At 37.3% G+C, this 15,034-nt stretch overlaps 1 protein-coding gene across 4 annotated transcripts in view; it reads left to right on the top strand.

The window, feature by feature from the left end:
- NCAPG2 (non-SMC condensin II complex subunit G2) overlaps positions 1 to 15,034 on the top strand; it is a 43,160-nt gene that overhangs the window by 20,306 nt on the left and 7,820 nt on the right. For 3 of the 4 annotated variants that reach the window (XR_003528517.1, XM_027648550.1, XM_027648549.1), the window contains exons 13-25: positions 429 to 581; positions 2,286 to 2,508; positions 3,543 to 3,661; positions 4,129 to 4,302; positions 6,702 to 6,772; positions 7,042 to 7,195; positions 7,430 to 7,603; positions 8,080 to 8,196; positions 8,281 to 8,421; positions 10,500 to 10,599; positions 10,878 to 11,062; positions 11,811 to 11,954; positions 13,794 to 13,897. Coding sequence is in view for 3 of the 4 variants with exons in the window: in XM_027648550.1 (XP_027504351.1) it covers positions 429 to 581; positions 2,286 to 2,508; positions 3,543 to 3,661; positions 4,129 to 4,302; positions 6,702 to 6,772; positions 7,042 to 7,195; positions 7,430 to 7,603; positions 8,080 to 8,196; positions 8,281 to 8,421; positions 10,500 to 10,599; positions 10,878 to 11,062; positions 11,811 to 11,954; positions 13,794 to 13,897 (1,859 nt within the window). In the remaining variant the exon portion in view is untranslated. The remainder of the gene's footprint in view (positions 1 to 428; positions 582 to 2,285; positions 2,509 to 3,542; positions 3,662 to 4,128; positions 4,303 to 6,701; positions 6,773 to 7,041; positions 7,196 to 7,429; positions 7,604 to 8,079; positions 8,197 to 8,280; positions 8,422 to 10,499; positions 10,600 to 10,877; positions 11,063 to 11,810; positions 11,955 to 13,793; positions 13,898 to 15,034) is intronic. The other variant, XM_027648551.1, reaches the window with a different exon arrangement.

Here is a 15,034-nt window from a genome sequence, read left to right on the forward strand (position 1 = left end):
TCTTCATGCTAATCCTCACTTGCTCCTCTACAGCCACATGGGGGGGCTATACTGGACAGGCAGAGTGCTGATTTAAAAATAAATTGGAGAAATAGTATGTATTTTTAATTTGAAATCAGCACAGTTTAGGGAGCTAGTATTGCTACCACAAAAAACACTTGACAGTGTGCTCTCAGGTAGAAGGCAAGACCGTGGCCCCAGTGAAAATCTAAAGCTCCTTCAGCTGAAATGAGTTCACTGAACAGTTCACTGGAAATTTAAAATAACCAAATCAATTTTTGCTAAGGAATATTACGAGAAAAATATGCAAGTGCAGTATCTGTCCCTGCTTCATTTAACCTTAGAAGTATCATGGTCCAGTTCAGCAATTTTTGCCTAGATGTTTTTTCAAGCCTACTTATTCTGGTTTTGGGTTTTTTTTTTTTTAGTGCCTACCAATAATTTTGGACAACAACCTAAGCCATCCATTACTGGAACAGCTCCTGCCAGTGACCAAACACAGCCTTCGTGACAACTCGGAGAAAGTGCGAGTGGCTTACGTCGACATGCTGCTGAAAATTAAGGCTACCAAGGCTGCTAAGGTAGCATATGTGATGCTTGATAAGTAGCAAGGAGATAAAATCAAGGGGTTTATTTAAAACAAAAAAGAAGTACATTTTGAGACTACTGCAGTATTCCTAAAGGGAAAGAAACACATGCTTTGCTGTAGTAATACTCTTGATACACGTGATATCCCGAGTGCTCCGCTGGCCTGTGTGTTGGGAGATGTATGGCTTGGTTTACTCAATCTGAAGAAACAAAAGATCACAGAACCTCTTCTGAAAGCGTTGGACTCTGAAATCTTAATCATGATTTCTGTTGTATTCTTGTGTAATTATTTATTATTTTAAAAATTCTCAGCTAGCATAATCCCCTTATATCTTATAATCTTATTGTGGTTCTTTTAATATTCATTTCTACATCACTCTGTAACCTCACAGGTACTCAGCACTTCTTCTGGTGCTGGGTTGTAACTCTTCATAAGATATGATATAGCAGTGTGATTTGTTTGAAGGACTGGCACCTGCAGTCATGACTTGATCCCTTAGTATCAGTTATCTGTATAGTAAAATATAGTCAAGCTTGTCTTAACTTGTATTGAATATCAACAATGCTTTATATTGATTATTTAATGTTGTTACTTTGTGTACAGTCTCTGAAAAAGCAAAGTATTCATGCTGCTGTTAAATATATAAAAAAAGTTATTGTTTTAAAGTTATTTGTCATTCAATATGAACGTTCAAAGAAATTATCTTTCTGACTTCTCTGATTTATTCTGAATTTGCTGCTGTTAAAGACAGAGGAAAAAAGATAATCCTCAGTTTCAGGGATTTTTTCGAGGAAGGAAGGATCAGATTTACATAAAAGAAAAAAATCATAATGTTAAATGCTTTTCAGTAAATTCCTATTTACTTAAAAACTGTAATATGTATCTCTGGTAAGTCCTGGGGTCACTTTAATACCTATTACAAGGACCTTCTTCTTATGACAGTTCTTGTAGGGATGCCCATAGTTTGAACTCATGGGGTAATTAGCTGCTGCAAATATTTCTACTAAGAATAAAACATTATTTTTTAACGACAAGAAACCTTTCTTTTAGTTTTTTGTTTTAATCTGAAGTGCACAGAATAATCAATTCAGGATCTTTTAAAAAAAATTGTAGGTGTGAGTAGTGTTACTGGTGTCATAACAAGCTGTGTATTCCTTTGTGATTTCACAGCCTTTGATTTCTGTGTCCAAATAAATGAGCTCTGCTAAGGATGGGATGCACTTGTGGTTTGGGATGGATTTGCAAAAGATGTTGCTCTATGCAGGATTTTAGGGTGTATACAATCCTGGTAGGTAGTTTGATCCTACTTGGTCCTATAATGTGAATATGTAACATGGCACATAATGACAAATAATTTTATCTTGTGGTGATGTCTTTGTAGAGTAAATAATTCTTCCCTATATCTACGGAATTGCATTAGCATTGCAGGTGTATTGAGCTGGAATTTATCAGTATGTCAGAGATACCAGGAGATTTGGAGGTGCATCAGAACTGCAAAGTAGCATTGCTGCAGCAGAATGTGACCCCAGCACATGCTGGTGGTTGGTAAAAATAAAAACTGCTCATGCTTTCCTGGTAAATGCTACTCATATTTGTTGAGACTATTGACGTGGAAAACACTTAATGAAGGTGGTTGTTTTTTCCTCTGTCTTTTTTAACTCCTTTAATATCTTTTTCTCCTTTATATCTTTTCCAGTTCTGGAATATCTGTCCCATGGAGGATATTCTGACTCGTCTTGAGGTGGATTCACGGCCCGTGTCGCGGCGCATAGTGAACCTCCTGTTCAACTCCTTCTTTCCCACGAACCAACCCGAGGACGTGTGGTGTGAGCGCTGTGTCACTCTGATCCAGATGAATCCAGCAGCAGCCAGGAAGTTCTATCAATATGCTTATGAATATACTGCCCCCACCAATATAGGTAAAGTACAAAACCTTATGAGTTTTCAAAGCTTTTCATTTCTGCTCTTAGGTGCAGTACTGTACACTCCAGCTGAGTCCCTCTGTTCCCCGTTCTCCTCACACGTAGCTTAAAACTCTCTCAGTTGATAGCTATTTCTCATGTAGAAATAATGTAACAAAATACCCCTGTGCCCTAAGTGATTTGAGATCTTCATGTGAAAGATTCTATAGAAGCTGAAAAATACTTATGTCTGGTAATCTGATTATCTGGGATTTGGGGATCAGTATTTTCAAGTTGCTCGGAGAAAATCTGAAAAGCCCTCCATTCGATTAAAAGCTTCAGAAAGTTTCAGGGAGAAGGGCATGTACTGCACAGAATGTTGCTCCTTTTCAGAAAAGTGCTGTTGAACCAAGCAAAATCAGGAAAATGCTGTTTCAGAGGAATCCTGATAAAAACCAAGTAGTCAGCGTGGAGTGACTGGGTGAAGTGCCCAAGCCATGTCCTCCTGACTGATTACCTTGGTAGGGGAGTTAGAAATCACATGATTATGAAATCAGCTGGTTCTACTTTCACCAGAATGGGCATAGCCCTTTCACTTTATCTAGAGCTGAGCTCCTTGTTCAGGAGGGCAATGGTTGGGCTACTACATTTTTTCCAAATAATGGGAATTGCCATAGGATGGGATGTGTTCTTGAATGTAGGTCATTAACAGCTATTCCAGATGAACGTAGGAGTTGTGGGAGCTTCCTCTGATCCAGATTTGATAAGGTGGTGGTTGGTTTGGGGGTTTTTTTTAGTATATTTTTTAACCAGTAAAATTATAGAACCTGATGATAATGTTGCCATTTCTTCTTCATACTTGAGGATGTAAAACATGTTCAAATTTTTCCATTTCTTTTACAAGGAATTTTTCTCCCTCTTTTCCTAGTTATTTCTGGTTCTGCTGCCTGCTTTTACATACTGGCTTTCCGGCTTTATAATTAGAAGCACTTATTAGCGACGTTGTTAAAAATAGTACATTTTTAATTTATTCTTATTCTGTTTAAATGTAGCTAAATTGATGCTCACCATTCGGCGCTGCTTGAACGCCTGCATCCAGAGAGCAAGGAAGGAGAGTCTGGATGACAGTGGTGAGGATAACAATGATGAAAGTGAAAAGGAGAACACAAGTGTAAGAAAATCCACTTTATGCTAAGTTCTAGTAACTCTTTTTTTTTTTCTGTGGTGCTTCACCTGAGACATAGGCAGTTAATGATTTGACAGAAATCTAAGGGAAAGCCCTCAGGCATCTGTGGAATTAGAAGGGGAGAACTGCCATTATCATGTTTTCATGTCCTGCAATAGCAGAAATTTGGTGAAGCAGATAGGATAAAACAGAAGGTATATGAAGCACCCTAATTCCAGTACTAATTATAAATTGGTTTGATTTTGCAATTAAATTATTCAAAAAATTACCCTTGCAAGATATGTGAAGTTAGAGAGAGTAAGACTGAATTGTGGAGTTCATGTTCTACAGCAACCACAATACCTTTGTAAAATGGATAGAAGGATTTTCAGGGCTATTTTGAAACCTTATTTTAACTTCCATTTATATTTAAGAATATAATAGCTAATATCATCTAAGTGTTTGTATTTCAGGTGTTGGATAATGTGTTGTCCATAAATGATGTGGCCAGCATGGCAAGTTTGTTGGAGATTATTGTAATTCTCTGGAAAAGTATCTACAAAGCACTAGAACACAATGAAGAGGTCAAAGATTATACTGTCAGGAAATTTGCTTCTGTACTTCCTGAATATTTTAAAGTATTTAAGGTAAAGAAAGACTATGTTTTCTTGCATTTTCTTAGTTTTTTCTTCATATGCTTTCATATTTTATATCTTTTATCTCCTTTTATAGGATGAAGTATTCTTTTTCATTGTTGCTATAAACCATAAACAATAGCAAGTTTCTTGGAATTCTACAAATGGGTACAAGCTGTTCTCCATTTGCAGTGTCTAACTGATGAGCCATTATCTAAATAGTCAACTCAGAAATACTTATGCAGTAAATTGCTCTCCTTGTAAGATATTTCTTGGATTCTATTATTTTGAATGTTTTTAGAACTTTTGGAAAACAGTAAATGAAGATGTGCCATTGCAGTATGAATATTTGGTGTATGTGAGAGTCCACGTGTTTTTCTACCCACTACCCCCCAAACTCTTTCACCACCATTTGTTGTCCCAGCTGCTGGAACAGGCACCTGAAGCAGCTGAGGCTCCTTTTTCACTGGACATGACCCAGCAATGTGCACTCACAGCCTAGAAAACCAGTTGTGTCCTGGGCTGCATCCAAAGCAGTGCGGGCAGCAGGTCGAGGGAGGGGATTCTGTCCCTCTGCTCTGCTCTGGTGAGATCCCATCTGGTGCTGCCTCCAGCCCTGGGGGCCTCAGCACAGGAATGATAGCAACCTGTTGGAACCAGTCCAGAGGAGGCCACCAAGATGATTGGAGGGCTGGAGCACCTCTCCTAGGAGAAAAAACTGAGAGAATTGGGATTATTCAGCCTGGAGGAGAAGGCTTTAGGGTGACCTGATTGCGGCCTTCCAGTACCTGAAGGGAGCCTGCAAGAAAGATGGAGATGTACAACAGAATGTAGTGACAGGACAAGGGAGAATGGCTTTAAACTGAAGGAGAATAGGTTTAGATTAAATATTGGAAGAAATCTTTTACTGTGAGGATGGTGAGACATTTGCACAGGTTGCCCAGAGAACTTGTGGATGCCCCATCCCTGGTGGTGTCCAAGGCCAGGCTGGATGGGGCTTTGAGCAGCCTGGTCAAGTGGAAGGTGTCCCTGCCCATGGCTGGGGGTTTGGAACTAGGTGATCTTTAAGGTCCCTTCCAACCCAAACCATTCTATGATTCTGTGGTTTCTGCTAATTTGAATCTACTCTCTAATAATTCTATTAGATGCACTTATTTATTGTTTGGGTTTGATATAGGCAATTATTTAAAATCGGTCATTTTCAAACTATCAGTCTCCTTGCTCTATTTAACTGTTTTAGTGTCATTCTTGAGGAGGATACTGTCTTTTGAGAGTGGCCAGTAGTGTCTGCTGCACCTGGAGTGCATTTGGAAGGATTACCTGCTGGATATCTGTTTTTCAGTTGGTGGCTTTTGTGCTGAATATACTGAGTAATGTTGGCTGTTATACTTTAGCTTTGCATTAGATAATCGGGGAGTGAAAAGCAGTTCATTGCTATGTCATATTCTGCAGCACAGATATACCAAATGCTCTCTCTACCCTGAAAGCATTTGGAAGTTGTCACAGACATTCCAAACCCTTTTTTGGTAGAGGATGTAACATCCCTCCTGAGAGAGAGGCTCTAGTGAACAGCAAGATATCCAGCTGTAGCAATCAACCTCTTTGATGTTGTTAGAGTGAGTAAGCAGCTTGGATCTAAAAGGACCTCTCATCAGAGGCTTAGTTTCTAAAAGAACTACAGACTGAAGCAGCCTGTCTCTTTTCTGAAAAAGCTACATTTTAAATGTTTTTTTAAAAAAATATGAGTTTTGAGACAGTTTTAGAACTCGGAATGTGTAAGTAGGTAATAATTTCATTTGACCATTTTCATGAAGCTGGGACATACAGAGACACAATTTTTGAAGAGTCTTTAACATAGATTGGTTTCTATATAACCTGAGTGAGATTATGTCATGGCCTGGACTGTGTGTTATGACAAGTTGTAATGAATAACAGTGCATTTAACATTGTCATTGTTGTTTTCACACTCTTTCCTTTAGAGTCTTTTTCAAAAGTTTGCCATGTGAATGAATATTCATTTTAAGGCACTGGTTCCTTGAGAGCAGTTAGGTGGTGTCGTGGTTGTGCAATTAAACATTAGTCATTGCTGGAAAAAAAATGTAAGGTAGAGTTGGTAGTTCTTTTGCAATGGTTATGGATCTAACAGAGCCATAATTATTCATGGTAGTTATTCTGACAGTTTTTCAAAAAGCTGAATGATAATTGATAGTTGACCTGAGAATAGGAATCACACCTTTCGATTGCAAGCCACATATTGTTATGAGCTTCTTTCAGTTCCATTGATAATGAAAAAAAAGGAAATCCTTAATTTGAGAAAATGTAATCATGCTTTTTCAGTACTCTCTTTGGTTTTGTGTGCCTGTGTGTACCTGGACATGTACAGAATATAGTGTACTTTATTTTTATCCTAGGACGAGCGTTGCATGACTCCATTGGTTATTTTGGCATCCTTTATGCCCATTGCTGCTGTTCCTACATTCAGGTACTATTTTGAAATACAAATATGAATTACAGGAAATTTCTTGTTGACTGCATTTGCTAATGTTTCACAAGCCGATGTATTAAGTACCCATTTGGATAAATTAATCCACTAAAAAAAATGCGATAAGTTAGCAAAATTTGTGATGTACAAGTATGTCTGAGCCATTGGTGAATCTTTTTGTTTGTATTACACTAATTGATTTTCTTTGGATTTTTCTGCACTTATGGATGTAAAGCTAACACATCTCTTTTTGTTTGTTTTCTTTTAAGCTGTGGTGTGGTTTCCAGACTCAGAGATATTAACAGTGGAGCTGACCAAAGCAAATATTCTACCCTGATTGACTGCATGTGTCGCTGGGGTCAAGTGGGGCGTATTATGGAATTAGCCTGTGATTGGTTGTCTGACACACTGACCCCAAGAAAGGTGTACATATGCATATGTCAAAGAATTCAGGAATTGCAAGATTACATAAAGGCGTCGTGCATATTTATTTTTAATAGAATGAGACATTATAAGTGTTACTCTGCTTTAAAATTTGTTGTAAAGTACTAACTTTAATAAATAAGTAAATAAATAAATATAAACAAAATACTAACAACTATCTGTTGTAAAAATACTGACAGTATTGCACTGTTTTTGTGCTTCATTCTTATTTAGAACGTTAAAACATCTGGACGCCGAGTGCAGATCCACATAACACAGGAATCAAAACCAGAGCTGGCAGTTGATTACATTGACTATCTCTTGACTCATCCTGTCAATCGTGATTGCCTCCTTTCTGTTCATGAAAAGAAAGTGAAGAAACTTTTGAAAGTCCTCGGTGCTGCAAAGGTGGTATTCTCCTGACCATAAGCAGTGCTTATAAAAGAATGCTGAACGTCACATATTGCCTGAGTCAAATTAAAGGCATGCAAGAATAAATAAATAACATTCAAGATCCCCTCTCCCTCTGTAAAAGGGTTTTCCTACTATGCTAGAAGTATAGTAGTTAAGGATTGTGTATAGATGGCAGATTTTAACCAGCTTGTCAGTTTTAGGTGTCTCAACACTTTTGTGATCTAGTGATGAGTGTTTTTAAGGGACCTGACTTTTGGAATATACGTATAAGAAATAGTCTGAAAATCAGTTATGACATTGCAAAGTGGAATAATTGAAAGTATGCTTGTTGCTTTTTTGGGTTTGGTGATTTATTGTTCTTATTATTTTCTCGTTTGTTTTTTTTTTTTTTTTACTGTTTAAAACTTTTGAGAAAAGAAACATTTGAAAGGATTTTCTGAAAAATATAAATGCAAACCTTTATATTTCAGAGGGTTCTTGGCTCAATCCTTAAAGGAACTAATGCAGATTCTGGTAGCTGGAATCAAGCAACTAGTCTAAGAGCCTTCAGCCTCTTTTGCAGATTGAGTATTCATCTTCAGCACAAGGTATGGTTGTAGCTTTCAGAATAAGCTGGAAATTCCCAAATAACTGGAAAGACAATTGGTAAACTTTTTTTCTTTTTTTTCCAGTTTTCTGGAGAAGGAGATTGCCTCTCACTTTTGAAGGAGACAGGTGCTTGGATACAAAGTCAAGTTGTACCTTTTATACTATCAAGTGATCAAGAGGATGGTATTTCAAAACACAGTAGTGTTTCTGAATTAATTATCCAGGTTAGAGGATTCTTATAATATAAATCAAACGGCTGCCAATCTGAAAAACCACAAGTGTAGCAATTGGTGTGCTGACAAACAGGGCACTGGCCTTTGTGCAGCCCAGCAAGTGAAAGAGCTAATGAAACACAGTCCTAGTTGTTCTGAGGTTACAGTTTTGTGCTTTTGCTATTTCCTTTGTGCTTAAAATCACACACTTTTTTTTCTTTAAATCACTTTGAGTTATAACCTTTATATTTTATAAATACATAATTTTGCATATCCTAGCAATTAAATCAAGTAGCTGGTATCAACCTTGTTCTTACCTAGATTTTTTTTTTCATCTCCCAGTGCATAATATATATTCTCATCATATCTGTTGAAGTGAGGATGGAACAAGTTTGATGTTTTACACTTGTGTAAATGCCCACTCAAGAAATTTCTAGCACATCATGTGCTTTAACCTGAACGTTCCAAATTTGAAGTTTCTAACAAGTTATTCTTGTCTTTAGTCTCTCATACCCCATAAAGATCTTTTCCAACTTAACCTGTTCTATGAATCTATGTTTGCTTCCTTGCTTTCCTCTTTCCTTTCTGCTTTCCCAAATGAAATAATTAAAATTATAATCTGAGGAATTCAGTATACTTCATTCTAATGCTTTCAAAAGTTTGGAGGCACAGAACTCAACCTTATAGAAAGGCAAGACAAAAAACAGGAAATCTTTACCAGCATTACCAGAATGTTTATGATCAATTTCCCAGATTTGAATAAAAAACAAAACCAAAAGTTTATTGATAAGCAAAAAGAAAGGCTTATGGTCACTGGTAGACCCATCTCACATATTGCTTGGCTAGCCAACAATGAAACACAACGATCTTTACTGGTAGATCTTAAAGTTTGTTTGCATCATTATTTCCAGAGGAGAAACTGAGTTGTGAGGACTGATGTGACTTGTCTGGAAGGCAAGAAGACAATCCAGGCCTCTTGCATCTCCTGTAAAAAGCCATGTGCTTGTTAAGCAGCTTCTATTTGCTTCTCACCTTCTATACTGTTTTTTATTAGAATGAGATATTGATTGTGCTTTTTAATTGTTTGGTGTGTATACTTAGTAGCAATGCTGGCATTAGAAGCAGACTTAGTTTTTCTCAAAAAACCCTGTAGCATACAATAATTACAGTTCCTTCTTTAATACTGTTGTGTATGTGAGAGGACCAGAGTGTCTCTTCTTTTCACACCTACATTTCTCTATAACTTTCCCTGTGAGGCATCTCATTCTTTCCCATTTCTCCCTTCTTATCTGCTTGGTTTGTTACTCAGTTTAGCACTTAGTGCTCTGGGCAGGGATTCACTGAGGGGCTGTTTTCTTTAGGCCACTGGTTTACTGTTGTGTTGACTGTGGGGCTGATAGAATCTCTGACTCAAACCCCAGTGTCATCACTTCCAGTGTCCCTGGAATGCCCCTCACTGATCAAAAATCATTTGATGATGTAATATAGGGGGGTTTAGCTAGTGTTCAATTGTTTTCTGTTACATTCCTCCCACATACCATTGAATCCAAGGTGTGGATTTTAGCACCAAGCTATGGGTTCTTTCAGATTTTGGTGAAAGGAAAGGTTTGGCTAACTTTAGTCACTGTCAGTGTCCTTTGAACAGCTCAGCTCACATGTACACAGACAGGTTAAATGTTCTCTACTCTGTACATTCATATCATAATCTCTTTACAATGTAACATCTCTGTGTCTATAGGGAAAAGCTCTTTTTCTGTTCTGGCTTTTGCTATTCAGGACAGGTGGGGATGTCACATTCTGCCTCAGTAAATGCTGAGTATCAATGTCTCTGATCTGAGCCTGAGTAAAAAAGATAGAGGATTTACTGTCTTTTGAGAAACTGGTTACTGGAGGAAAGGGCAATGGAAACATTTGGAGAACTGGCCAGAATTCCTGCTTTTCAACAGGTGGGAACAGAGTAACTCCAAGTAGGTAAAACAGCTTTCAGGGAAACTTGGCTAGGGGTTTGTGTTTTTATTATTTTTAGGTTGTACTGAAAGGTTACTTTATATAAATTTTGGGTTTCATATGATTTTGCATCTCTCTTCTAGACCTACCTGACAGTATGTAAAGATGTCATAATGGTTGGCCTTGGAAATCTCACGTTTCAAGCACATGTTCTAGATATGGCTCTTCCAATCATACAGACAGGTACCATATTTTGTACTAATATCAACATCTTCATTTATATTTAGCTGACTTACATTAGCGGTTTTAATCCCTAACCTTCAATGATTGGAGGGAACACTGGATTCATACTTAAAATATTAACTGTACTGTATGAAAATTTCAGCTAAGGATACTCAAAAATTAAATATATTGTCTACACTTGTAAACTATCACTATTTGTTGTATATAACTGAGTTTCCTTCTAAGCTGGTACCTGAAAAATATTGCATTACTATTGTGGTATTTATCTCTTTCTCTAGAGAGAGGTGGCTTTTGTGCTCCAGTATTACTGTGTGCTCTAAAAGAAATTCTTGAAGCTTCTTTAACTCAGAATACTGAGACAGATGAAGTGGCAAATCTTTTCCACACTGTACAGAACATCTTGTGGAAAGTTTTGGAATGTGTGGCACATAGACTCAAGAAACAGCAGGAAGAAGGGATTCAGGTATCATATTACAGTTGAAATTGCTACTTAATATGTAGATGAATCCATACTTTTTATACAAATGTGTTATACTTAGGCTCTTTGAGGCTGTTGCCTCACTGCTACCTACTGTTTGAGTAGACATGATTAAATTTTTCTGTGATTAAATTTTCCTGTTAGTAGGGTTTTTGAATCCATTTTATCGTGACTGAAGAACTAGTAAACTGAAGAACAGTGTGTTCTGTTGCAAATTATCCTGGACTGTGCTAATCCTTCTAGGCTGTAAATCTTATCTGCAATTAAATGAACTCTCTCAATCCAGAACAAAGAATTTGTTTATGTATATGTTATGATCTTGGCAGTTATTATATTTCTTTCTTTCAGCCTGAATGATATCAAGTTCAAAATATGTATGATGCCCTAAAAGTCTTCAAAATCTCACATCTTCACAGAAAAGTTAGCTTCTTTTTTTTTACAGCAGACAGTAAATAGATCACTCTGGAAAATTTGATGATCTGCTTTTCATGACTTCTGAAAATCATTCAGTTCCTTTTTGCTACAACCATTGTTTTGTTCATTTCTCTCTCATACTCAAATTATGAGTAGTCTTCCCAAACATTGTTGATTCTGCCTCTGATCCCAAGTGACTAGAAGATCTCAGAAACTTTCAAGGTGTGGTCTGCACTCCTTCACAGAGAGAAGCTTGCTGAAATATTTCAGTTATACTTAGGCAATCTGAAAAAAGGTTTGTTTTTCTTTTTGGTTTTAGTTGATTCACTCTATTCAGATGCCTCTTGGAGAATTCCTTCACGCACTGCAGTGCTGGCATTCATCATTCCCAGCAGTGCACCAGGGTGTACTCTCCACTCTCCTGGCTGCAGTAGTAGCAGACATAAATTGTGTGCTACAGATGGTAAAGTTAATCCTGACTATTTTTAATTTTCTTATTTTATACTTACTGCTTTTTGAACATTATGTTGGAACAACAGAGCTATATCTAAAAGGTTGATCTTTGTACTGCAGATGATGATTTGTGTGTGTTGGCATGGAGCAAACAGGAAATTTTATTTGCCATAATTTCATATTACAGTTCATCTCTCAGATTTATGACTACAGCTGTATAAGAACAGAGTTGTCCTGATACCTTGTTCACTATTTACCTCTGACAGAAGAATTTAGAAGCTGGGTGGTGTTGGACATTAACAACATGGTTTTTGAGATATTCCTTCTATAGGAAGGAGTCAACTTTCCTCCCAGCAATCCCTGTGGTGTTGTGGTTTGCATTTGTGGCTAAACCACTGTTGAGAACACACAGTTAGTTTGGGCTGTTGCTGAACAGTGCTTGCTGAGTGTCAAGGTTTCTCTGTTCCCTTCACCCCCACCCTAAAAAAAAAAGGCAAGCAGGCTGAGGATGGGCAAGAGGCTGAGGGGGGACACAGCGAGGCAGTTGATCTGAACTGGTCAAAGGCTTATTCCACACCATGCAATGCTGTGCTCAGCAATGAGAGCTCAGGGAAAGGAGGAAGAGGACAGGAGGTTCTAAACGTACCTCCCTTCATCTCACCCAGCATTAGGGGATTTTGGAAGTGAGCCACTGATCTCTGACAGATCCTAGTTCCTTGGAACAGTCCCCTAATCCTGTTCCAAAGCAGGCTGATGTCCTGCTTGGCACTGATCACTTCTGTATTCTGTGCTTCAATATAGAGACACTTCTCATACTGCATCCTTTTTTTTAATTCCTTTCGATTTTGTCTAGATGATTTCCAAGTATCTGAGTTTCTTTGGAAAGTAAAGAAAGAATCTCTAATTCTGAAAAGAATATATAAACAGAAGTTATTTTATGTTCTGAAAGTCCAAGGAACCATTACTGTCCTTGAAGGAGAAGGGTGACATTCCCAATGCATTTCCTAATGCATGAAGTGTTAGGAGCAAATACAATTAGTGAGATTGGAAGCTTTGAGAACTAAGAAGGAAGAGCAGAGGCTCTTTAGCAGAGGCTGTGCTTTTGCTGTGGTTGCTGGATGTGTCACAAATAGAGCAAGAAACAGTTGCCAAAAAGCACCAAGTACAACAGAGCTGTCCTGTGTTCCCCGAGGAGCTGAGACAATAGCAGATGTTTACCTGCAGACATGGATGTATCAGCTGGGGGGCTGTGGGATGACAGGTGCTCTTTACAGATGATGCAGAGTAAACATTTAGGGGCTTGAATGGTACTGGAGATTCATACTCATAAATTATGAGTGTTCATTCCAGTCATTCATCTGGGCTGAGGTTTTCCCTGCCCCCAGGTTATTGTAATAGTAAATCAAAATTCAGTTCTAACTAAATATTTACCATGCTCTTCAGAACTTGATACTAAAAAGAGCAGGGATTCAGGAAATCACTGTCACCAAAGTTATTTTTAGAAATCAGGTATGCACACTTTAGCTTGGAGCCACAGAAGGTACTCAGTTGTGTTTAATAGGCTGTGCCTATGTAGTTAAATGCAACTTCTAGTCAGAAAGACTGTAGAGAATATTTGCCTTGGTACAAATACTGTTTATGTTGTTTGTTGTTTAGTTTTACTCTTTTTAATTTAAATAAGTTTTGTTTATTTGGACACAACACAGTTGGACTAAAGCTATTCAAAGAACACTTTTGAATGTTCTAATTATTTCAGGATAGGTCTTGGTTAGTGTAATTATTGAATTCAGTGTTTTCTGCATACATATATTTCTTGATCTGCAACAGTTGCTGACTTTTTTCTTTTTAGGCTTCCAGTGAAAAAGATGTCACTATACCAAAGACTGTTTCAGACCTTCCCCCTCTTTCAAGCAGTTTAATGGCCATAATTATGAAGTCAGTTAATGTTGTCAGGTAAATGTTTCATATTAATTTGTCCAAGGTTGTTGATAAGGTAGAGCACTTTATAGGTTGTCAATAAAGTTTTAATTTATAAATTTTGAAGAACTAGTTCCTTACTAATTTTACCTGGACTACTTCATAATCTCTTTCTCTTGACATATTGCCTGTAGGTATTAATTGCTGGGGTTTTTTTAACCAAGAGTACTTCTTGTTTACGAGATTGTTTATCCTAATGAGTTCTTTCATTGGACATCTTGGCTTGCTTCTTTCATAAGATACTTATAAACATTAGTCCCCTCAGTACAGAGGTATTTAGATGAGATAAAATATTTGCCAGAAACAGAATTAATCCTTTAATTGAACATCTGCAATGAGGTGATATGTATTAAAGTCACAACATTCAAAATAAAATATCCTGAGTCCTAAAAGCCTCCAAAAGTAAGGCTAAACTTAACTATTGGGGTTTTAATTGCTATATTTAGTGGGGCCCTGTATATGTTCTAAAATTGTCACAAGGGAATTTCATTTTGCTAAGTTTGTTCATATTCAATTTTTATTTACATGACTGTATACACTAGACTTATTTTAAATCACAAAGGGGCTTAGAAGTCCTTTCTTTCTCCCAGATTTACCACAACTAATTCCTATTTTTAACTTCCTAATCTGAGAGGCAGTGAATATCCCTCTCTTCTGTCATGAGGTGTTTTTTTTCTTCTCAGTCCTTCTCTAGTTCTAGTTGATTTTGCAAAACAAAAGACTCCAGAGAGTCCAGCAACAGTCCAGCTAATTATCCAAATCTTGAGGCAGCAGCTGCCCATCAAGGTGTTCTGTTTTAGTGAAAAAATTATTTTACACACCTCTTTTCAAAAGAGATGCAGAAAATCAGTTAATTCTTCTGAAACTTTTTCTTGTAGTGGTCAGAGATTCTTGTCCATTCTTGATGTAGAAAACTGCAAGTTTGGACCAAATTGTTTCTACGAGTACTTTGGAAAACATCCATCTACTAGTATTTGTCTTTTTGGTGCAAAGAGGATCTAAGGAGATAATTTCCATCTGTTTCTACTGGTGCCTCAGAAGTGAGACTACTTTTAAGGCTGTATTCTTTTATAAATCTGTATTGATAGGCCATAGTCAGAGTCCAATAGTAAA

The sequence above is a fragment of the Corapipo altera genome, unplaced genomic scaffold (assembly GCF_003945725.1).
Source record: "Corapipo altera isolate COAL_440 unplaced genomic scaffold, ASM394572v1 47, whole genome shotgun sequence".
Taxonomy (NCBI): domain Eukaryota; kingdom Metazoa; phylum Chordata; class Aves; order Passeriformes; family Pipridae; genus Corapipo; species Corapipo altera.